The sequence below is a fragment of the Crocodylus siamensis genome, chromosome 13 (assembly GCF_052110815.1).
Source record: "Crocodylus siamensis isolate JL-2025a chromosome 13, ASM5211081v1, whole genome shotgun sequence".
Classification (NCBI taxonomy): domain Eukaryota; kingdom Metazoa; phylum Chordata; order Crocodylia; family Crocodylidae; genus Crocodylus; species Crocodylus siamensis.
In genome coordinates this window covers 9,571,796-9,591,994 of record NC_143407.1, presented here as the reverse complement: position 1 = coordinate 9,591,994, position 20,199 = coordinate 9,571,796, and the positions used below count along the sequence as shown (strand labels likewise).

Here is a 20,199-nt window from a genome sequence, read left to right as displayed (position 1 = left end):
TGTGCACTGTGGTTAGTTGTTTCCTTGACTATTTACCTGCTTTTTATTCTGTCTTTCTGCTTCCTGGTTTTCTCATTCTTCTTTCTTTTCTCTTCTAATAAGCCATGGAGCCCTTCATTTCTCCCTGGGAAAAAGGTTAACCCATCTACACAAAGTTGAGCCAGCAAAATGCTCCTCAGCAAGTGGTTCATTGGGTTCCTTGCATCTCATGGTGAGCAGCTGGGAGAACCAGCTCTCTCAGGAGGCTGGTTTGTGATCCTACGTCAGGAAGGATGGAATAACTGAACTGGACTCAGTGCCCAGATGGCTGGTGATGATGCATCAAAGTGCTCTCACACCCTCCCCAGACCAGGTGGTAAATCCTAAGGATTAGTGTTTGGGTTTCTACGGTTTTTTTCAGTACCATCAAGGTGTCATATATGAAGTGGAAATAACACAAAAGCTAGTTTCATTGGTGTATTTGGTTCCCCAGGTGGGTACAAGTGCTGTGAAGGGATCTGTTTTCATACTACTTTAGCCTCCAAGTCAGAAAACCTAACAATGTCAGTACTTTGCATTTATACCAGGCCTTTCATCTATCAGTCTCATTGTACTTACAGATGTATTATTATGATGGTGCCATGATATTTTGCAGCAAACTAACTATTGAAACCAGGCTTTTCATCAGTCAGTCCCCAAGACCCACATAAATATTGTGTAGGTCAATATTATCACCCCCATTTTAGAGATGGGAAAACCAAGGTACAGAGCAATGACATAGCTTGCTTGGGGGGAGTCTGTGGGAGATCTGAGAACAGGACAAAAGGACTCTTGGTTTCCAATGGGATGGGTGCCCAATGCAAAATGAAAGCCTAGAAAACACCATTTACACCAACGAAAAGATTTTCTATTTATTTTGGGACTCGAATTGGGAGCCAGAACAAGAGAAACATCACATTGAACAACGGGGAAAAAACCTCCAAAATGGCCTAATGTCTCCAGGCTCTTGCCAATGGAACCCAATCTCAGATTCTGGTTTACGGATGCTTCCGGATCTCGTTGCTCAACCTAAACCTGGGTGGTTCTGTCACACTTCTAGAGATGCGTCGGCCTCTAAACGATATGCGGTGCTGCATCTTGCTGTCCTTAATGATCAGGGCATACGTGACAACAAAGGAGAGCCAGAAGCAATCCATGATGAGTCTCATTGCCAGCCCAAACCACTCCAAAAAGCTTACAGAGAACAGAAGCTCCTTCGTGATCTTGTGTGTGAGAGGCACAAGAATGCAGTTGACCAGGTCATAAAAGATGATCCAGCCCACGTAGACAAACATCCCTCTGTGAAGCCGCTTGGTAACTGAGTAGATAAGGAGGATGCACACTGGATAAGTTATGATGGCCAGGGCAATAGCTGTGTAGTAGAAATATGGAATCATCAGTGCCCAGCCTACTATGACCACACTTTTTTTCATTTCACTTCTAGCTCGCTCTAGATGGCCAGTCTCAAAGATCAGGTACATGTTTGTCATTAGGATCATGTAGATGGCAGCTAGAGAGGTGCCTGTTCTGGGGGTCATGCCACAGAACCCACCATGGCACAAGAGGTTCATGGTGTCTGTCTTCTCCGTACGCACCTTCACAAGCAAAGCAAACTGACTGAACAGCTCGGAGTGAGAAGGCAGGCTGGGAGAGAAGGCGTTGGGGCTTGTATTAGGAATGAACTCCAGTGAGTGGAAACCTGCACTGGACAAGAGAAAGATTAGGCACAAGCATACTCGGGGTGGGCGTGAGAAATGTTAACAGGAGGCTACCAAAGGAATGTGACAACAATTAACTGCACCCTTAGTTTTAGATTATCATCAAAGTTCTTTACAGGGGAACAAAGCGGGAGAAGTAAGAGAGAGGGTGTGTAAATGTGTACAAGAAAGAGGTTTTTCTCATTTCACTGTAACTTGGCTATGTCCTTCATTAGCCTTTCCAATGAAGCCCGCATTCCCTAACTTCAGAGTGCAGTGAAAAGGTCCCTGGACAGGGAACGGCTGGCTGGCTCATGGGATACGTAGCTGAATTCCTTGGGCACTGGGTTGGGCCTGAAGGGAATTGTATCACTGCATAATCACTGTCTGAGAACCTGGAGAGGAGCCTTTACTGTGTGACTCTACATAAATAATGAATGCTACAAAGAAGCCGTGTCCATAGCAGAGCTGGTGGTGCTCTCAGTGTGCACTAAAGGGATGAGGCATTGGCTTCCACTCTCAGCTCTGCCACTGGTCTCCTGGCTGGCCTTGAAAACATTATTTGACTGCCCAGGCCATACAAAATAAGGTCCTGATTGTGACTCCCTTTATAAAACTCTTTGTGGACATCTATGGAGGAAAAGTGCTGGGATCATTTGCACGAACAGTCACCATAAGTGTCTGTTGCATCAGTTTTCTGCTCTGATAGAGACTGGATCTTTTATTTGCTGTGATGTAATCACTTGGCTTGAGACTCGGGCTTCAGGCTGATGGTCAGGCATCTTGGGAGAACCATACACTCACATACCATGTTTTAAAGTATTACAGACATAGGCAGGGCAAACCCTAGGGGGCTTGAGCACTGCACCTCTCATGGTACTCTGTGATCCAAAACTTCACCAAGGACCTGACATCCAGGAGCCCGGCCACCAGCATCAGCACTGGAGTTTCAAATTAGCTCAGTGTCCTGGTGACAGGGTAGGCAGAGCTCAGCCCTCAACCTTCCAAAATAAGAGCGGAGCTTTGAAAATCCAGCCCTGATTGCAGGTCCTTTCTGGAAAACTTGAACTTAAAATGCAACCAGCTCCTGCTGAAATCAGCTGGCCAAATCCTGACCCTTTACTTGCCATCAGCTTCAGTTCTGCTTGGATGGAGTTTGCAACCCTATGCTTCAAGCATTCCAACCCTGGGGAGAAACTTTTGAGATGGAGACAAAGGAGCTGGGCCCTGAGGGTGGATGAGGATGACAGGGATGGCCAGGGAGCCATCAGCCCCTTTGCTGGGGCTATAGAAGAGAACATCAGTTACAGCCCTTTGTATTTTGTCTCCATCCTTCATTCCCAAAAAGTGGTAGTATTTCCCTCCCTCCCTCACAGGTTTGCCAGAGATCACATCAATGCTAACTTACCTCCTTTTCCAGCAGGAAATGGCGTGACCTCCTGATGAGGGGGTCCCTCTGCAGTGTCCTAGCACCGGCTGGATAGGGCGCTGTATACGCAGCTGCTGAAGTGCTAAGGGAGATAGCACAGGGGATCCTCTCACTGTCTGGATGAACAAGTTAGTCCTCCAATGCTCTGCTTAGCCAGCACCCTAAGAAACAAAAACAGAACTGAGGAACTTCCCGCCTGGGTCAGATCCATGGTCCGTTTAGCCCAATCTCCTTCTCTGACAGCGCTCACACATGGGACAATCCAACACAGTTACAATCATCTGTGGTCAAACAGGGGCGTCTCACCCTGACTAGGCCAGAAACCAACTGGCGAACCAGAAAAAGGGGTTGCTTTGCCTTGCTAAAGGCTAGCACCTCAGACAAGGACCAGAGACAAGCTTTTCCTCTAGAGACAGGATACCACTGGCATCTCCCAGCCCTGTTCTAGTAAGTGAAATCCCCGTGAAGTGCTCCCATTTCTGATCCCATCTGAAAGGGAACTTATGGGCAACCTCAGACTCCGGGCTTGCAATGGGGTTGGATTCTATTTCACCTTTTCACTTACCAGTCTCTGTTCCCTAAAGATTTCAAGCGGCTGTCCGCAAACTCTTAAACAGGTTCAATGCTACCAAACCTGAGGCTTTCACTGAAAATCCCTCAGTGGTAGGGACATCGCTATTGTCAACTTTCATTATTTTATTGCTATCCTGACATAGGGTGCTTTTCTGAAAGCCTCAGCACCTGGAGACATGTGATTTGGTGAGACTCTCAGCTGTGTAAGCCATGTGCGGCTTCTAGTCCTCATTTTTGTCAAGAAAAGCTTGAAAAGGCTCTGGAATAAGAAAGCAAAGGAAAAGAGCCCCCATTTATTATTTAAATAAAAATCTTCTGACTGTTGACGTTTTGTGTATTGGAGACTGATGCATGATTTTTTAATTCTTGAGGTTGATGGTGCTATAACTTCCCTTGGACAGTGACTAGCACAGAAGAAATCATAGACTCATAGAAAATGAGGGTTGGAATGGACCGCAGGAAGTCACATCCAGTCCAACCCCCTGCTCAAAGCAGGACCAGCCCCAACTAGATCATCCCACCCAGGGCTTTGTCCAGCCGGCTCTTAAAAACCTCCAAGGATGGAGCTGCCACCATCTCTCTAGGTAACCTATTCCAGTGCTTTACTGCCCTCCTCGTGAGAAAATTCTTCCTAATACCTAACCTAAACTTCCCTTGCTGCAACTTGAGCCCGTCGCTCCTTGTACCATCGTCTGCCACTGCTGAGAACAGTCCAGCTCCATCCTCTTTCAAACTAGTGTTGTCGACTGTTTAAATCTATCCCAGGAGGTTTCTGGAACACCAACGTGCCCGTGACACACAACACAAATGTGCCCACATGCTAGCGCATATCAGTTATAGATTATGGTGCGTAGACTTGACATGAGGAAGGCCAACGCACATTACTATTACATTTTTTAAAACTACTGGCCTACTGTGCAAGTCAGATTCAACATTTAATATTTATTTGTAATGAATGCCTTCTCATTTATCTTTTGGGGACCTCTAAGCAATCTCCTGGAGATTTCTTTCTAATTCCTGCAGACTCCAGGGCAATCCTGGAGGGTTGGCAACCCTATTTTGAACCCCCCCTTCAGGTAGTTGAAGGTTGCTGTTAAATCCCTTCTCAGTCTCCTCTTCATTAGATTAAATAAGCCCAGTTCCCCAGCCCTTCCTCACAAATGTAACCATTAGCAGAGCCCAAGATCACTTAAAATCAAGAACACTTTAAACATCCCATTTGCTTTACACCACTGTTGTGTTTGCATCTCCTGCAGCTTGGACACTTCCACTTATCTTGCCATTTTCACTTCCTGTTTCTTAGCCGGCAGCTGCAATGTTTAGGTTGCAGATTCAAAGGGGAATAGGTGACGCCCACAAGATCACAGCTTTCATTGTAGCTTTGAAAAAAACAAGTGCTTGCTATTGAAAACTTGACACGATCAATTATTGGTTCCTCTCACAAACAATTTTATTTTATCAACAAACAAAATGTAGGGACTAGCCTAGGTTGCCTACGGGGATTACCTCCTCAAAGGGACTCAAATGAATGGCAATCTATTAGCAAATTAATTAATGCATGAATTAATTCATTGCCTGATAAAACCAAGTAGCCCCAGTCTGGACCAAATGCTTGCATGTGTGTGTATGTTTTTTTCTGTTGGGTAGATACTATTTTTATTACTTTTATTTATTCCTGTTTGCATTTACAGGAATGCCACCAAATGGGACTCCATTGTGTCAGGTGCTCTACATATATAAAAATAACAGCAGATAATCCCTACCCCAAAGAGCTCACAAACAAATGAGATAGAAAAAGCATGGGAGAAAGCAAGGCTACCATTATGCCATTTTATAGCTGAGGAACCAAAGACTTGCCCAGAGTCGTTGCTTTACAAAGATGCTCTCGACCTCAGGGAGGTTTGTGGGGCTGATATCATAAGAAAGATGGCCACTTTGTGGCATTGCCAACCTATAAAGCATAGTATATCATAAAGAGTACTGATTGGATCTGTATACCAGCATAGGAGATGGCTTCTTCAGGCTTTGAAAAGAGGATGTGGGAAACACTGCAGTAATGAGTAACGTTACAGTAGATTGCTTCCAACAAGAGGCTCTATAATAACATATTGGTGTGTGTCAAATGACATCTAGGAATTTAGATAACTTTACTTTCTGTAAGTACCTTGTGAGGGAGGAAGGTGCATCTGGAGGAAGGACCAGAGCCTGGCTCTCACTTTATGCTGAACAGTAACCAGGGAGTACTGGTTTGAGCCAAGGAGCACTCTTTTGCTCTGTTTGTACAGACCCTAGCACCATGTACCTAGCACCTGATCTAGCTCAATGGGGCTCTGAGCATGGTGCTACCTTAAATCGGATGATAAATAATAGCAAGAACAGAGTCCACATAAACAGGCCCCTGCGCACTCACACACATGGTCACAGTTCCCAGATGGTATCTTGTCAACACAGTGTCTTTCTAAATGCAAACCCTGCCCAGATGTGGCTTTCAGCCACGCTGGCCTGAGTCCAACATGACTGTACACACTTCACTGGAATCTCCATGTGCCGGCTGCTTCTTCCCCTCACACCCATTTTAGACCAGAGAGTTATACCCTCAGTCACTTGTGGTTTATACATTTGCATCACTGAGAACAGAATCTGACCTAACACCTATATGAGACGCACTGAGAAAAAGCCAGAAATTCCCCTAAATTTTAGAGGTGGGCGGGTTTTGTTTTGTTTTGCTTTTTTATATTTTTTTAAGCTAATCGTTCAGTCACTGCGGGGGGGGGGGACAGTTTGAGGGAATCAAAATGATCTGGGAATTGGGAACAAAATCAGCCAGGAGTTTGGACTGCAAAAAAAGACAAATGAAAAGAAAAAAAAAAAAGAAACCAAAAGAGACCAAACTTTTAATTTCAACATGCTCAAAGCAAAACACACGGATGTTGTGTTTTGAAGGCACGGTTTCATTTCAAAGGTCCGGGAGACTCTTCTTTTTAACCAGGGTTCAAGTACCCCCCAAACTGAAACAAACCTCATTTTGAGTGGAACAAAAGATTGCAGTTGACCTGAAGTGAAACTGTTCTGCCTTGCTTTCTCACCGTGATGAGAAACCTAACAAGTTCTCATTCTGATCAACACAGACCCACATGTTATACTTACTTTTCAGTTAAACCAGCAAACTGAAAAACACCTCTCTGTAGAGTGGTGCCAAACAGTTGTGCCTTCAGCCCTTGTGAGCATCCCCAGGGCAGAGTGCCCTAGTGCCAGCTTCTACTGGCCCTTTTATTCTGTTATGGCACGCAGAACCAAAGGCACTGGACCTACCAAAAACTCCATAGTGTTCACTCCCCGGCTCTTTGCTGACTGAAGGAAGGCCTGGGACAGATGCAAACAGCCTTGTGACCCTGGGAGGGTTTGGATCTAAGGCCTGGGTTACCTTTTAGTTGTTTTAGAGGGATTCTCCTCCCTTCTGTTCGGCTCTGCCCCAGCCAGCAGCCAGGTGCCGTGCCAATGAGCCCAATGAGCCTGGGCCCAAGAGGGATGTTCAGTCTCAATAACCCCTTTCGGTCTTTGGCTGAAGCACCCAACAGAATGGCCTGAGTTAATCAGTTGTGCTGCTTTGAGTGATTGGCTGCTGCAAACTGGGATCACGTTAGGAACAGGACCTGCCCTCTGACCATAGATCCTGGCTTGCTCTGCTGATTTGTGATTGTTAAGGGATATCCTACATGCAGCAAGAAAGATGGCACCCCCTTCCTCTGGATTGTTTCCCTCCTTGTTTCCTGCCCTCCATTATAGGTGTCACTAGGGCAAAGACTCCCATTTTGAGTGCTGAACCCCAAGTGGTTGAATATTAGCCCTGTGTGAGCTGGCTCAGGGCTGTGAATTTACCTGTTTGTGGTAAAACCAGGAGTTGGGCTAAATAAATTCTTAAAATGCTCAGTGTTTCTTTGCCTCCCACCTGATCTGGCAGGCTAGGTTTTAAAAACCAAGCACTATCTTCCTTGGGGGGAGGTGGCTGAGCTCTTCTGTTATCACATAATTTTTTTATAGTATTAAAATATATCTATATATGTTTAGGTATATATATACATCCTCTATCATAGACTTCCATTGCACCTTTTCTTATCCAACTACCTAATAAACCCACGAACCCATTACAATAACAGCACCCATTTCCCTGGGAGGGAAGGAATGGCTTGTAGACATTCCCATTCCCATGGGACGTTCCCATACACATTTCCACTTGGACTCAAGGAGGAAAGCCTCAGGGGCCTGTGAGCTGAAATGTAGGAAGCTGACATAAAATTCCCAAAGACAGGGATTGCTGCCTGTCTTCCTGTGCATGCAGCTCTGATGGGACAGAAAGGCCAGGCCACCTGTCCCTAGATAGTGGAGACTGTTCAGATGAACAGTTTTTCCACTGAACAGACTCTAAGTATGTAGAGCTGGTTTTCGAAGGTGTCCCTTGAGTGGAGGTGACTCAGTTCCTATCTGCATGTTAAGTAGACCTATATTGCGGAAGTGCGGAGCAACCGCTCCCTTGACATCAGAGGAACTTTCACATGCTCAGCACATCGGAAAACCCAGCTCCAAGCGTCATAGATCTGAAAGTGGCCCTAGGTAGGAGCTGCTTTAGCCAAGGTTGGGTTTAAACTCTACGCCTGCACTTTTCAGTCTTTGAGCTGGGAAGAGTGACACTGGCCTGGCTTCCCAGGGATCATGAACTTGGGAGGTTTCATTCATTCAGGTGTGTCGAGGGATAGAAAGTGCTATTGATATAGCCTGGCAGTGTCCCTCGCGTGGGGTGTCATGCCCAGTGAGTTTGTTAAACATGTGGGAGAGAGAGATGAGATCGAGGTGCAGATGCAGATTTTGACTCTGATAGGGTTTCAGCAGGCGGTGTTTGAAACGTGAGTCCTTCTCAGCCCATTATTAAGTGCAGGGCCATTTACAAATTCCAGCTGCAGAATTTCAGCCCTTCCAGCCATAGGGGTGCCAGTGTGTGACTCAGGCCCTTTTTGTGTAAGCCCTTGTATGATAATGATGGTAACCAGAGGACAAATATCCTCCATTGCACGGGGTTGCCAAAGGTGACGATGGTAGCTCCTAGGAACCCCAGGGCCCCACTTTGTACAGAAAAGAGTTGGCCTCAGCCCCAAGGAGCAAACAGTGACTCTGACTCAGCAAAACACTTAAGCATACGCCCAAGAACCGTGATGACTCAGGGGTTATAGATGCCTCATCAGCATGACTCATCATGTTTACAGAGAAAAACTTCAACAAGTAAAAATAAATGGAATTTTTAGCCCACCATAAAGAAGACCAAGGAGTGACTCAGGCACAGTGTATAAATGCTTTCATGGGGAGAAAATACTAGATAATGATGACCCCATTAATTCAGCAGGGAAAGGCATGACAAGAGCCTATAGCTGGAAGCAAAATGCAGGCACACTCAAGTTACAACTTAAGCATGTGTTTTTAACAGTGAGAGCGATGAATCCTAGAAAACACTACTGTGGGAAGTGAGGGATTCCTCATCACTTTGTATCCAGACTGGATGTCTTTGTGCATGATGTGCAAATATACTTTCTCCCTGCCTGTTAGCTCCTACACTAACTTTCGATTTTTTGCTTGGCTTTAAGTTTCCTTTCCTCTCCTTAGCCTTGACAGGAAGAGGGAAGTGATTCTTGCCTCTTCACTTTCATTCTTGATCAGAATTGAAAGCTGGCCTTTGTCTTCAGGCCACTTCTGCCCTGGGAAATATTCTCTGATGCCCATTGCCCACAGAGTGATTCATTCAGCTACAATGGAGGTGCTTGCTGCACAGGGCTTGGGACTGCCAAGCATCTATCAACAGCAGAATTGTACTGCCCTCTAGTGTCAGCCAAGCTGGCTGCCTCCATTACCCTTTACTAGTAAAGGTGAGATGTTCAAAAGACATCAGAAAGTTGAGTGCTTGGTCTTTGGAAATTTGGCCAGACCTGGGGGTCCTGGGCCCTAGACACAAAGGTTTGTAGAAACCTATAAAAAAGTCTCCTCCTTAAGCATTTCACTTGAATGTTAAACTGAAAGGCAGAGTCCCATTCTCCTTGGCCTGGCCCTCATTTTGCTGGGTGATTAGCAACCATGCATGGTGCAGACTCTAAGAGACTCAGACCTGTTCTAGGACAGGAGGAAGGAAGAAAGTAGTTGCAAACAATCATATGTTGCCCTTCTCAAGCATCTGACTTCTGACGGGCTCAAAGTGCAGCAGGCATTCTGGGAGAAAACTTCATGGTTATTCTGGGATATGGGGCCATAAAATTCTGCCTTCAAGCTTACTTTGGACATTCTACATGACTGGTTCAGGATACAAATGCCTGATCTACTCTGGCATATTTGTGTAGCCTGGAACAAATGTCTAGAAAGTGTCTAAATAGGCCTCTACAAAGGCCTTAAGTATCTTGATTACCTCGAAGTAAAAAACATGCATGTGGGCCAGCCCACTGAGAAAGGCTGTCAGAAAGAAACAGAGTGTTCAAATCTCTAGCACTTTGCTTCAGGATGCACCATCCCTCTCCACGTATTTGTGAAATAGCATACGAGAAATAAACCAAGCTCAAAAGAGACAGAGATGTTGGCCCTGAATTTGAGAGGTTCTGAGCCAGCGAAATGGGACCATAGCATTACGTCTTCAATCCCTGGGCTGGTTTTCAAAAGAACTCAGCCCCCACCCAGACACTTGGATGACCAAGGTTTTCAGGGAGGGGGGCTAAGGGTTCAGTATTTCCAAAGCTCCATCCACTTCATTTAAGTGGCTAAAGGGAGCAGGAAGATCTGTCCCTGGTTGTGAGTGATGAGTTCTTGAAAACAGGACACTCAGCATTTTTTCAAATCTGACTAGTAATGAGGCAAAGGACTAATTCAGCTGGCTTGTGCAACTGTGAATGTTGGTATTTTGTGTCTTCAAGAGCTTTGCTTTGTACTTTTGATGTCCTCTTGAGTGGCAAAGTATTTGCTAATGTGCTTTTAAGGTGTTGCTATTTATTTCAAGGAAGAAAATCCATACCCGAAACTAGTTATGTCCAAGAATAATGTGTCTTGACTAGCAACACTGGCCTGATCCAAAGCCCTGAGGTCCCACTGGAGAAGACCAGTGATCTGGTGGACTTAGCCTAGGACTTGGGAGTTGTAGAGTCAAGTCTCGACTCTGACACAGACTTCCTAGATGACCCCAGACAAATCACTTTCTGAGCTCCAAAATGACCACACTGCTCTACCTCACCAGGGGGGTGTGAGGTGCTCAGAGCTCAGAAATTACATTAATAGGAGCTTTCTAAATAATTGAATGAGTTGGTTGGGGGATACAGTGCAAGCACATGAAGAGAGTACATGCAAAGTGCTTCAGACCCCACCCTGATTTGAGACACTTCAGTTCCACGTGAACATACTGACTTTTCCCAGCTGAAGTGGCTCATAAGTGCCAGAGCCAATGCTGCTGAGACACTATGGCCACAGGGCCTGGTGAGCAAGCGTATTAACATGGGTCTCCTGAGGGTAGGCCCAGCACACTATTTCCAGCCAGCCGGACCAGGCTGTGGGGCAGGAGCAGGGCTCCATCCAGTAAAGCCCAGCCGGGATAAAGGACAACGTGTTAATTTGTTTTTAAGCTACAAAAGCTTTGTATTAAAACTTCAAAGGCTGGGTTCTGCACCTCTGGAACACAGTACACCAAGGAAGCTCAGTGAAAGAGACTACGTGCTGTGAGGGCATGCTACATGAGACCTGGCCCTGCCAGCAAGGGGTCACTTTGTCCCTTAGGAAGGAATGAGAATATCTGAGCCCCCTCTAGGCTTTACACTGTCCCTTTTCCAGCCCTCCTCTTGAAGCTGTCTCTCTGCACCTTGCGCTGAATAGTCTGGGAAGGTGTCTGCCCCTCTGGGAGCAAAGATCCAGGCCAGCATCCATCTCACTGAGGCAGAGCCTCTAGCTTGCTCCTTTCCTCCTGGCCCTATATACCTCCCACTCTCAACTGTCCAGGGGCCAGCTTCAAAGGGAGCACTGGAGAAAGACCTAGTTAATGCCTGATGTGTGGCGTGATGATTGGAGCCCTGTGCTAGAAACTTGGCGAGAGGCAGCTCCAAGCCCCTCCAGAGTGAGGTGGGGTCTCTTACTCCCTGGGCAAGTGGCCTAACCACTCATCTCAGAGGAAGGTGGGGAGGGTAACTAGCACAGCGCAAATGCTTGACTTTAGGAAAGCCAACTTTGATGTGCTCAGGGCAGTAGTCAGGGAGGCACTCAGAGCCCAGGGGGTAGCTAGAATGGGGGTCCAGGAAAGGTGGTCCTTCCTCAAGGAGGCTATCCTTGGGGTGCAGCAGGACGCAATTCCTCTGCGCAGGAAGGCGGGAAAAGGGTCCAAGAAAACTTCATGGCTGAGCGCGGATATCCAGGCTGGCCTGAGGGCAAAGAAAAAAGTGTACTGGCAGCGGAAGCAGGGAACAGAGACAAAGGAGGAGTACACCTCCCTGACCCAAGCTTGTAGGAATTTGGTAAGGAAGGCTAAAGCAGCACTGGAGCTTAGATTAGCTTCTGGGATTAAGGATAACAAAAGTCCTTCTTCAAGATATAGGTAGCAAGAAGTCTTGGGGTAACATTGGACCCCTATGGGGCAGGCCAGGGCAGCTGGTGACAGATGCGCGAGAGAAGGCAGAACTCTTTAACAAGTTCTTTCCCTCTGTGATACTGTTTGCTGACAATGGGGTGCTCTTGGGTAATAGCGTAGAGAGGCCCAGGAAGGATGCGAGTCCCCCCACTGTTAGTTCAGACCTAGTTAAGAATTACCTGGAGGGCTTAGATGTATCCAAGTTGGTGGGCCCAGATGACCTTCATCCATGGGTGCCGAGGGAATTGGCTGGTGTCATTGCGGAGCCATTGGCACAGCTGTTTGAGGGCTCCTAGTGCTTGGGCCAAGCCCCTGAGGACTGGAAAAGGGCCAATGTGGTCCCTATTTTCAAGAAGGGGAAGAAGGAAAAGCCTGGCAACTACAGGCCAGTCAGCCTCACTTCTATCCTGGGGAAGGTCTTTGAAAAAATTATCAAGGGCCACATTTGTGAGAGCCCTGCAGGGGAAGTGATGTTGAGGGGTAACCAACACGGGTTCGTGCCAGGCCAATCCTGCCTAACTAACCTGGTCTCTTTCTATGACCAAGTAACAAAAAGCTTAGATGTGAAGGAGGAAGTCGATGTCATCTTCTTGGACTTCCAGAAAGCTTTCGACACAGTGTCCTGCCCAATTCTGGTGGGCAAGCTGAGGGACTGCAGCACTGACGAATGCACAGTCATGTGGGTGGCAAACTGGCTCCAGGGGCACACCCAGAGGGTGGTGGTGGATGGGTCTATGTCGACCTGGGAGGGTGTGGGCAGCGGAGTCCCCCAGGGCTCGGTCCTTGGGCCGGTGCTGTTCAACATCTTCATTAGTGACCTGGACGATGGTGTGGCGAGCACCCTGTTCAAGTTCGCTGATGACACCAAGCTGTGGGGTAAAGTGAATACACCGGCAGGCAGGGACCGCATCCAGGCAGACCTGGATAGGTTGGAGAAGTGGGCGGATCTGAACAGGATGCGGTTCAACAAGAACAAGTGCAGGGTGCTGCACCTGGGGAGAGGGAACCAGCATTATGGTTATAGGTTAGGGGCTGAGCCTCTCGGCAGCACAGAGGCAGAGAGGGATCTTGGAGTCATGATTGACTCCAGGATGAATATGAGTCGCCAATGTGACAAAGCAATAGGCAAAGCCAGCTGCACCCTGTCATGCGTCAACAGGGGCATCGCTAACAGGTCCAGAGAGGTCTTGCTCCCCCTCTATGCGGCACTGGTCAGGCCACAGCTGGAGTACTGTGTCCAGTTCTGGGTGCCACACTTCAAGAGGGATGTGGAGAACCTGGAGAGGGTCCAGAGGAGGCCACTCGTATGGTTGGGGGCCTCCGTGGCCAGCCCTATGAGAAGAGGCTGAGGGACCTGAATCTCTTCAGTCTCTGCAAGAGGAGACTGAGTGTGGATCTTGTGGCTGCTTACAACCTTATCAGGAGCCAGTAGCAGGGACTCGGGGAAAGTCTGTTCACCAGGGCCCCCCTTGGAGTCACTAGGACCAATGGCCACAAGCTGAGGGAGGAGAGGTTTAGGTTAGATATTAGGAAGAACTACTTCACTGTAAGGGTGGCCAGAGCCTGGAATAGGCTCCCTAGAGAGGTGGTGCTCTCACCTTCCCTGGAAATCTTCAAGAGGGGTCTGGATAGGCTTATGACCCCTCCCACCCCCAGTGCTCATTCCTGTCCATGGCAGGGGGTCGGACTCAATGATCTGTCTAGGTCCCTTCCCACTCACTGATTCTATGATCTCCTGGGGCCCTCCTGCACCCAGTAGTCAGGGCTTTTGCCAGGTAGAATGTCATGATTTCTGCTTACCCAGCATATATGTGTATGTACTGATATAACTGTGTACCTGCCTAGACAATCAGTGTGTAGCCTACTGTGTACGGTCAGTAGCATGTGGGTGCTTGTGTGTCCCCAGTGTCTGGAAAGCAGGATCACAAATTATGCATCAGTGCCAAAAATGGCAGCTATGTGGCTAGAAAACTGTAAGGTGAAACAGGATTCTGCCCTAAACCCACAGATTTTCAAATACAAGTGCTTCAGACCTGGAATCCAAACCCACCCTTAAGCCCTGATCTTTTATATTCTGCAAGAGGGTTCTGTGTGCGATTTCAGAAAAGCAGATTACTCGCAGCTCTCGCCAAAACCATAGGAGCTGCAGCTTTTAGTGTCTCGCAGAACTCAGCTTGACCACTTAGGTGCTTATATATCATTTGGATGCTTAATGCTCAACACACAAGACTCCAGAAACATATGTGCTTAACTTTATGCACTGTAAATTGACTCTGTGACTTTGGTGGGAGCACTCAGACTGAATGGAGTCATTTTGTAGGGTGAGCACCTTAGTTTGAAAATAATAGCCCTGTTCACTACCAAATTTAATCAGGTTTAATATTAATATTAAATTAATCACATCCCATTCTCTCTGCTATTATTAAGCTCTGATATTCTTCTATTATTGTCATTATGGTAAGACTCACCAGATGGCACTGTTATACACAGTCTCATGTCATGAGTTCTTTTTACTGGTGTGTAAGCAGTGCAGTCTTGGGAAAAACATTCTGTTGTTAGATTTGTAGTGATATTTCTTTTTGGTGGTGCCATTGCTAACAGTAGTAGAATTTGCACTTACTCTTCCTAGAGTCGATGTTTATGCCAGAGTTGTCTTCAGGAAAGTGCGTTTTGATTTTCTTCAGATTCCTGAAGCAGTGGATTAGCTTGCATGGCATTCAGTCATCTTTGTACGGGGACAGTCATACACAGACACCTGTTGGAAAGTATTTGTTGAAAGAAACTTTAGTGGGACATTGCTCTTTTTCAAAAAGAAAAAGGTAGAGATCTCCAAGTGTCAGACACATTTCACTGAAACCATTTTTTAAAATAAGTTTGCTTTTTCTTTTTTCCACAAAAAAGACCAAACTATTCACAGGAAATTTCAGTGAAAAATAAAAAAAAACATAAACATTTTTCAAAACATTCCCAAAAACTGTTGACATGTTAGACTAGCTCCAGTACAGAGCATAAACCAAAAAAATCCCTGAATTTGCATCACTGATTTCTTTTTCACAATGAAACCAAACTGTAAGGCCTTACACTGGTTTATCATTCCACAGAGAGCCAATGGTATTCAGAAACATTTCTATTATGACTTAAAAGCCTCACCTGAGATCAGGACTTTGTGATGCCAGGGGCTGTACAAAGAGCAAGAAACACTCCCTACTGCAGAGAGTTTGTATTAAAACTAAATCAGACAAAGGGTTATAAAGAAAACTGAAGCAGAGATGGGTGAAGCAACATTTTTTACCAGGGAAACTGAGAGAACCAGGAATATCACCCACATGGGTGAATCTAAAATTTTAAAAAGGGGAGTGTAGGTGGTGAGGTGCATCATCACATTTAACCCAACAACACATTTTTTCTCCAGTTAAAGAGAAACTAGAAGCTTTATTAATATGACAGGGGCTAACACTATATTATTTGCTTTAAGACCCAAAAAACAAATACAACTCCTGGAATGTGCATTAATTTGCTAGAGTATATATAAAGTTTAAAACTCCAAGGGCTATCAGATCCCAGTATAAAGATTCACGTCTGTCCCGAATTGGAGGAAAATTCCCAGCAAAGTGTCTTGATGCCCATCCTGCTGGGGTCATCTGACCCCAGTGGCTTTTCCTGCCCAAGTGCAGGGGGTCTGGACCCGATGATCTGTAAGGTCTTTTCCAGCCCCTACCATCTATGACACTAGGCAAAAAAATAGTCACAGGATACTGTACTGTCAGTCCTGTAGTCGTTAGTTAAATGCATCTTTTTTTCAGATGCATTAAAAAAAAAATCTAGCCTTCTTGAGTGCCTTGACAATGCCTCCAATACTTCACTGTGATTCATTTTTCTACCTCCCATGTCAATATTACCTCACCTGAGTTCAGGTTTTTAGCTAGAGCTGAAAACAGGCTGCGGGGCTGTAAAATAGGAGAGACATTACCACAGATCCTGGTTTTCTCCGATTTAAGAAAATCCCCAATTTTCAGTTAAAAAAAGTAACCCACATGCACATTTTTCTTTGATTTTAATGAAACACCATCAATATATATATAGATGTCTGCACATATATATGTGTATGTGTGCATGTGTGCATGTGTGTGTGTAGTGGTGTTTTGTTTTAATCATGGAAAAATGTGGATTTGGGGTTACTGTTTTTTAACCAAAAATCTGGGATTTTTTTGAACTCAGAGAAACCCAGGGTCCCTGGACATTACCGGGAAGTTAGGCAGCTTGCAAAGGGAAGATGTTCTTCCTCAGGTGTGAAGATCGGGAGCGGGGCACAGCTGGCCAGCTTGCTGAGGAACCACGTCTGCCGTTCGGAAGCTCCTGCAGCTTTACCCCAGCAACATAGCTGGTGCAGTAACAGAGAAGGCCCTAAGAACCTGGTGTCATTTTGGGCCCAGCAGGGCTACAATGTCACTATTTCACTCCCATTCCCCGGGCGGGATAACAGACAGCAAAAGCGCAGAGGAAAGGATAGCTGCGTTGGTGGGACGTCAGGACCACTGAAAGGGACCAAGGGTTGTTCACACCTGCAGAGTGGAGAGAGATTAACAGGAATCTGGGAGAGGACAGAGGTCAAGGGGCTCTCTCAGGCCCCTCTCAACAGAAATACGTTGGTGGCTCCTGCCAGGCAACTGGTTTTAAACATTTGGGTGGAGCAGAAATCAAAGATGGGGGACACACAGCCCCCGATCATGTGCACATGCTGCTCCCCCAGCATTAGAAAGCTTAGGACAAGGCCCCACGTGCAGTGAGGCTCACATGGCAAGTTCATGGGCCAGCGCAGTGGATGTGCAAGGACACCCCACTGTGTCTGCCTGGGCCTCTGCCCCTCCAGGCTGGGGCTGAAGGGGTTAACTACAGGGAGCGCCCCCCGCCCCTTACCCACACAGAAATGACACCCTCTTCCCCTCAGCAGAAATGGTTTAACCCACTCCCTCTCAAACAGCATTTCACCCCTCTTGCTCGGGGCGAGTGGTTTGACCCATCCTCTCTCCAGGCAGGCCGTTTAACCGCAGCTCACTCCTCCCCGGCACAGATGGTTTAACCTACTTTCCCCCTGCACTTGGTTTAAACTCTGCCCACCCCTTCTTCCCAGGGCAGATGGTTCGACCCTTTGCCAGCTTGGTTTAAACTGCTTCTCTAGAAAGTTGGTTTCTTCCAGCCCACTTCAGGGATGGTTCGGCCCCCACACACCCCGTCCCCTCCTCTGTGAGAGTGGCTTCCTCCTTCCCTTCCCGCAGATGGTCTCTCCCGCCTGAAGCGGGAGGCTCCGCCCCCTCTCCCGTGCCCTCGCTTCACGTCCTTGCAGCATCGCGGCTCCGCATTGGCCCGGCGGGAGGTACCCTAGCCGCGCAGCCAATGGCCGCGCTCTGCCTTCCCGCACCCAAGATGGCGGCGCCGGGGTCGGGTCGTGGGGGCCCCGGAGGGAGGCGGTGAAGGGGCCTCGGCCCGCGGCTCCGGGACCTGCCGCCGCGCCGCTCCCGCCCGGGGCCCGGCCCCGCCATGGCCGCCGACAGCAGCAAGCAGTTTTGGAAGCGGAGCGCCAAGCTGCCGGGGAGGTGAGGCCTGAGTTGCCCCCGGGCCGGGCCGGGCTTCAAGGCCCCGAGGCGCTGCCTCCTCCCCGCCCGCGACCTTCCCGGGCCCTCGTGTAGCTGTGTCCCCTTGTGCCTCCCCCGCAGCCTTCAGCACCGCAGGCCTGGGCGCTCCTAGTCAGGCCCCGCAGCCCCTTGGCACCAGCACCGGGCCCGGGCCCGGCCCCTGCGCTCTCACCCCCGCCGCGTCCGGGGGCCGCGATTTCCACGGGGGTGACAAAGAGCGGCCTCGCGCTTGTCGCTCCGTGCCCCCATGACGCTGCCCTGCCGAGCGCTTCTCCTCCCTTTCCGACTTGGTGTCAAGAGATCAGCCGGCCCAGGGCCAGGCAAGCCCAAGCCCTGCACTCCCAACTTCCTGGGGGTTGAGGTTTGGGAGAAGTTGCTTGTCTTGCGCGCCGCCAGCCTGTCATGTCTGTTGTGGAAGATAGGGGTAGCTCTGTCTCTCGAGTCTTCTGCACGCTGATCCTTTCCCGGCCCTGTAGCGTGGTCTGGGTGCGATTGCTTTGGGGCGATCTCTAAAAAGGAGCTAGCACAGAGAAAGGGAAGTTTCTTTTACTCTTTGCTTACTTTTGGGATCTTCCCTTGCATGTTCACTACCTCCACTTTGATTTTCCTGAGAGGGAAGAGACGAGCCTTGAAGCTTTCCGTAGGCACCGGGTGCTTGTGGCGTGGTAGTTCGTTGTGACCGTACCCTTTCGGAGGCATCCTTATTCCCGTCTTAGACATGCGGGAGGGGACGAAGTTGTGGAAGGGAAGCGAGTTGCCTGCTGTCATCTGCTGGATGCAGGTGACAGAATCGAGCCACTCATTGCTTTTTCCTGTTACTAACAACACTTCCAGCTGGCGCTGTGGGAAGTCTGAGCCCAGCCGTGTCTTGCTGGATAGGAGAAACCTGGTTAGTTTCCTGCCCGGTGCTTTCTATCGAGTCCTGCTCTAAAGAGAGATGCTCAGCAGGACACCGCATTGCTTGCCCTCCATGCTTGGGGCCTTAATAATAAAAGTGGGTTATGCCACTCTGTGGGAGTAACGGTGGCTTGCTTTTTGAAATGTCATTGGCAGGCTTCTAGGATTTACTTTCTGCCGCTGCATTGACACTAAACAATTCATCTCTTTATATGCAGTAGAGCGGATGGACTGCAGCGGAGAACTGCTTTATGTTGATGTGAAAGAGACGCTGCCTCAAAGAGTTCTTGTATTTAAATTTCAGTAGGTGAAGGTGGAAGGAGGGAAGAGACAGATGGACAGTGACTGTTTCAGGGTCACCCAGTAGGTCATTGCCAGAGTTGGAGCAAAGCCTAGGTGTCTGCTTCTGGTCCAGTGTTCTCTTCACTGATCCAGTGTCATCCGTCAGTGGAGGACAATGACCAGGTGAAGGTGACTCAGTTCAAAAAGGGGAATTTCGCAGACTAGCTTCATTAGCCAAACTGAGCTCCATTTAAGAAATCAACGGTGTCAGAGGTGCCGAGAGATCAAGATTAGTGTATTCTATAATAAATGTCGGGGATTTTTAATGCTAGTCATCCCCAGAGCCACTCGTCCTCTTTCCGCCTTAGTTTGCCCACTTGCAGGAGTGAGGATTGGCTAGCCCAGCTTTGCATGCTGCTTTGGGATCCTCTGTTGAAAAACTTCTTAATATCAGGCTTTTCCTTCCCCTGATCAGACAGTGAGGATGAAGTTTTACTTTCAGACCCTCCTGTGTAAGCTGCTCAGCTCTCTCACAGTCTTGTTCAAGCTTTTGCTATTCATGGTTTCTGATATCTCTTGCTGGCTGGCTTTGGCAAGTCAGCCACATAAATGACTCATAAAGCTGGTTTTTACAGTTTTTTCTAATCATGTCCCCCCTGGTAGCTCTAACCACTACAAAGTTAGAAACAGTCACCTACACTTCCTTCAAAAAAAAAAAAAAAAAAAAAGTTTGCAGTAGGGCTCTAAGCAGTCAGGTTGTATTGTGAGAAGCCTGCAGACTTTTCAGCCACATCAACTTGTGCTTATTGATATGTTCATGACTTCCCGGGTGGGGGAGAAGCCAGCAAACACTTCATTTCTTTGCACAAGTGGAAGCTTGTGCGATTTCCAGTGTATCCTTAGAAGTTGCCCCACTGTAGCTTCCTTCCTGTGAGCATTGCTGGTTGTCTTTTGCTTTGTTCTCTCCATCAGCCTGTCTTTAGAAGGAAAGCTAGGGCGGGGGGTTATCCAGTGAAGTCAGTGGCAGAATATGCCTAC

At 47.7% G+C, this 20,199-nt stretch overlaps 2 protein-coding genes across 7 annotated transcripts in view; one reads left to right on the top strand and one right to left on the bottom strand.

Moving 5' to 3' along the window:
- Positions 1–874: 874 nt before the first annotated feature.
- LOC149853862 (transmembrane protein 217-like) lies at positions 875–18,970 on the bottom strand. Of its 6 annotated transcripts, none has more exons than XM_090025553.1 (5): positions 18,155–18,970; positions 16,594–16,911; positions 14,970–15,104; positions 3,124–3,305; positions 875–1,717 (listed from the first exon to the last, which is right to left on the bottom strand). In XM_090025553.1, the coding sequence occupies exon 5, from the start codon at positions 1,587–1,589 to the stop codon at positions 1,017–1,019; it is 573 nt and encodes a 190-aa protein (XP_089881679.1). In that variant the 5' UTR covers positions 1,590–1,717; positions 3,124–3,305; positions 14,970–15,104; positions 16,594–16,911; positions 18,155–18,970; the 3' UTR covers positions 875–1,016. The 6 variants fall into 6 exon arrangements, 5 of the variants coding, with proteins under 5 accessions (XP_089881679.1, XP_089881677.1, XP_089881676.1 ...); XM_090025551.1 differs by lacking the exon at positions 18,155–18,970 and adding an exon at positions 17,579–17,701; XM_090025550.1 differs by lacking the exon at positions 18,155–18,970 and adding an exon at positions 17,317–17,567.
- TBC1D22B (TBC1 domain family member 22B) overlaps positions 17,719–20,199 on the top strand; it is a 29,132-nt gene continuing 26,651 nt past the window's right edge. Inside the window, exon 1 of the mRNA XM_090025547.1 lies at positions 17,719–17,943. Coding sequence (XP_089881673.1) covers positions 17,888–17,943 — 56 coding nt within the window. The 5' untranslated portion in view covers positions 17,719–17,887. The remainder of the gene's footprint in view (positions 17,944–20,199) is intronic.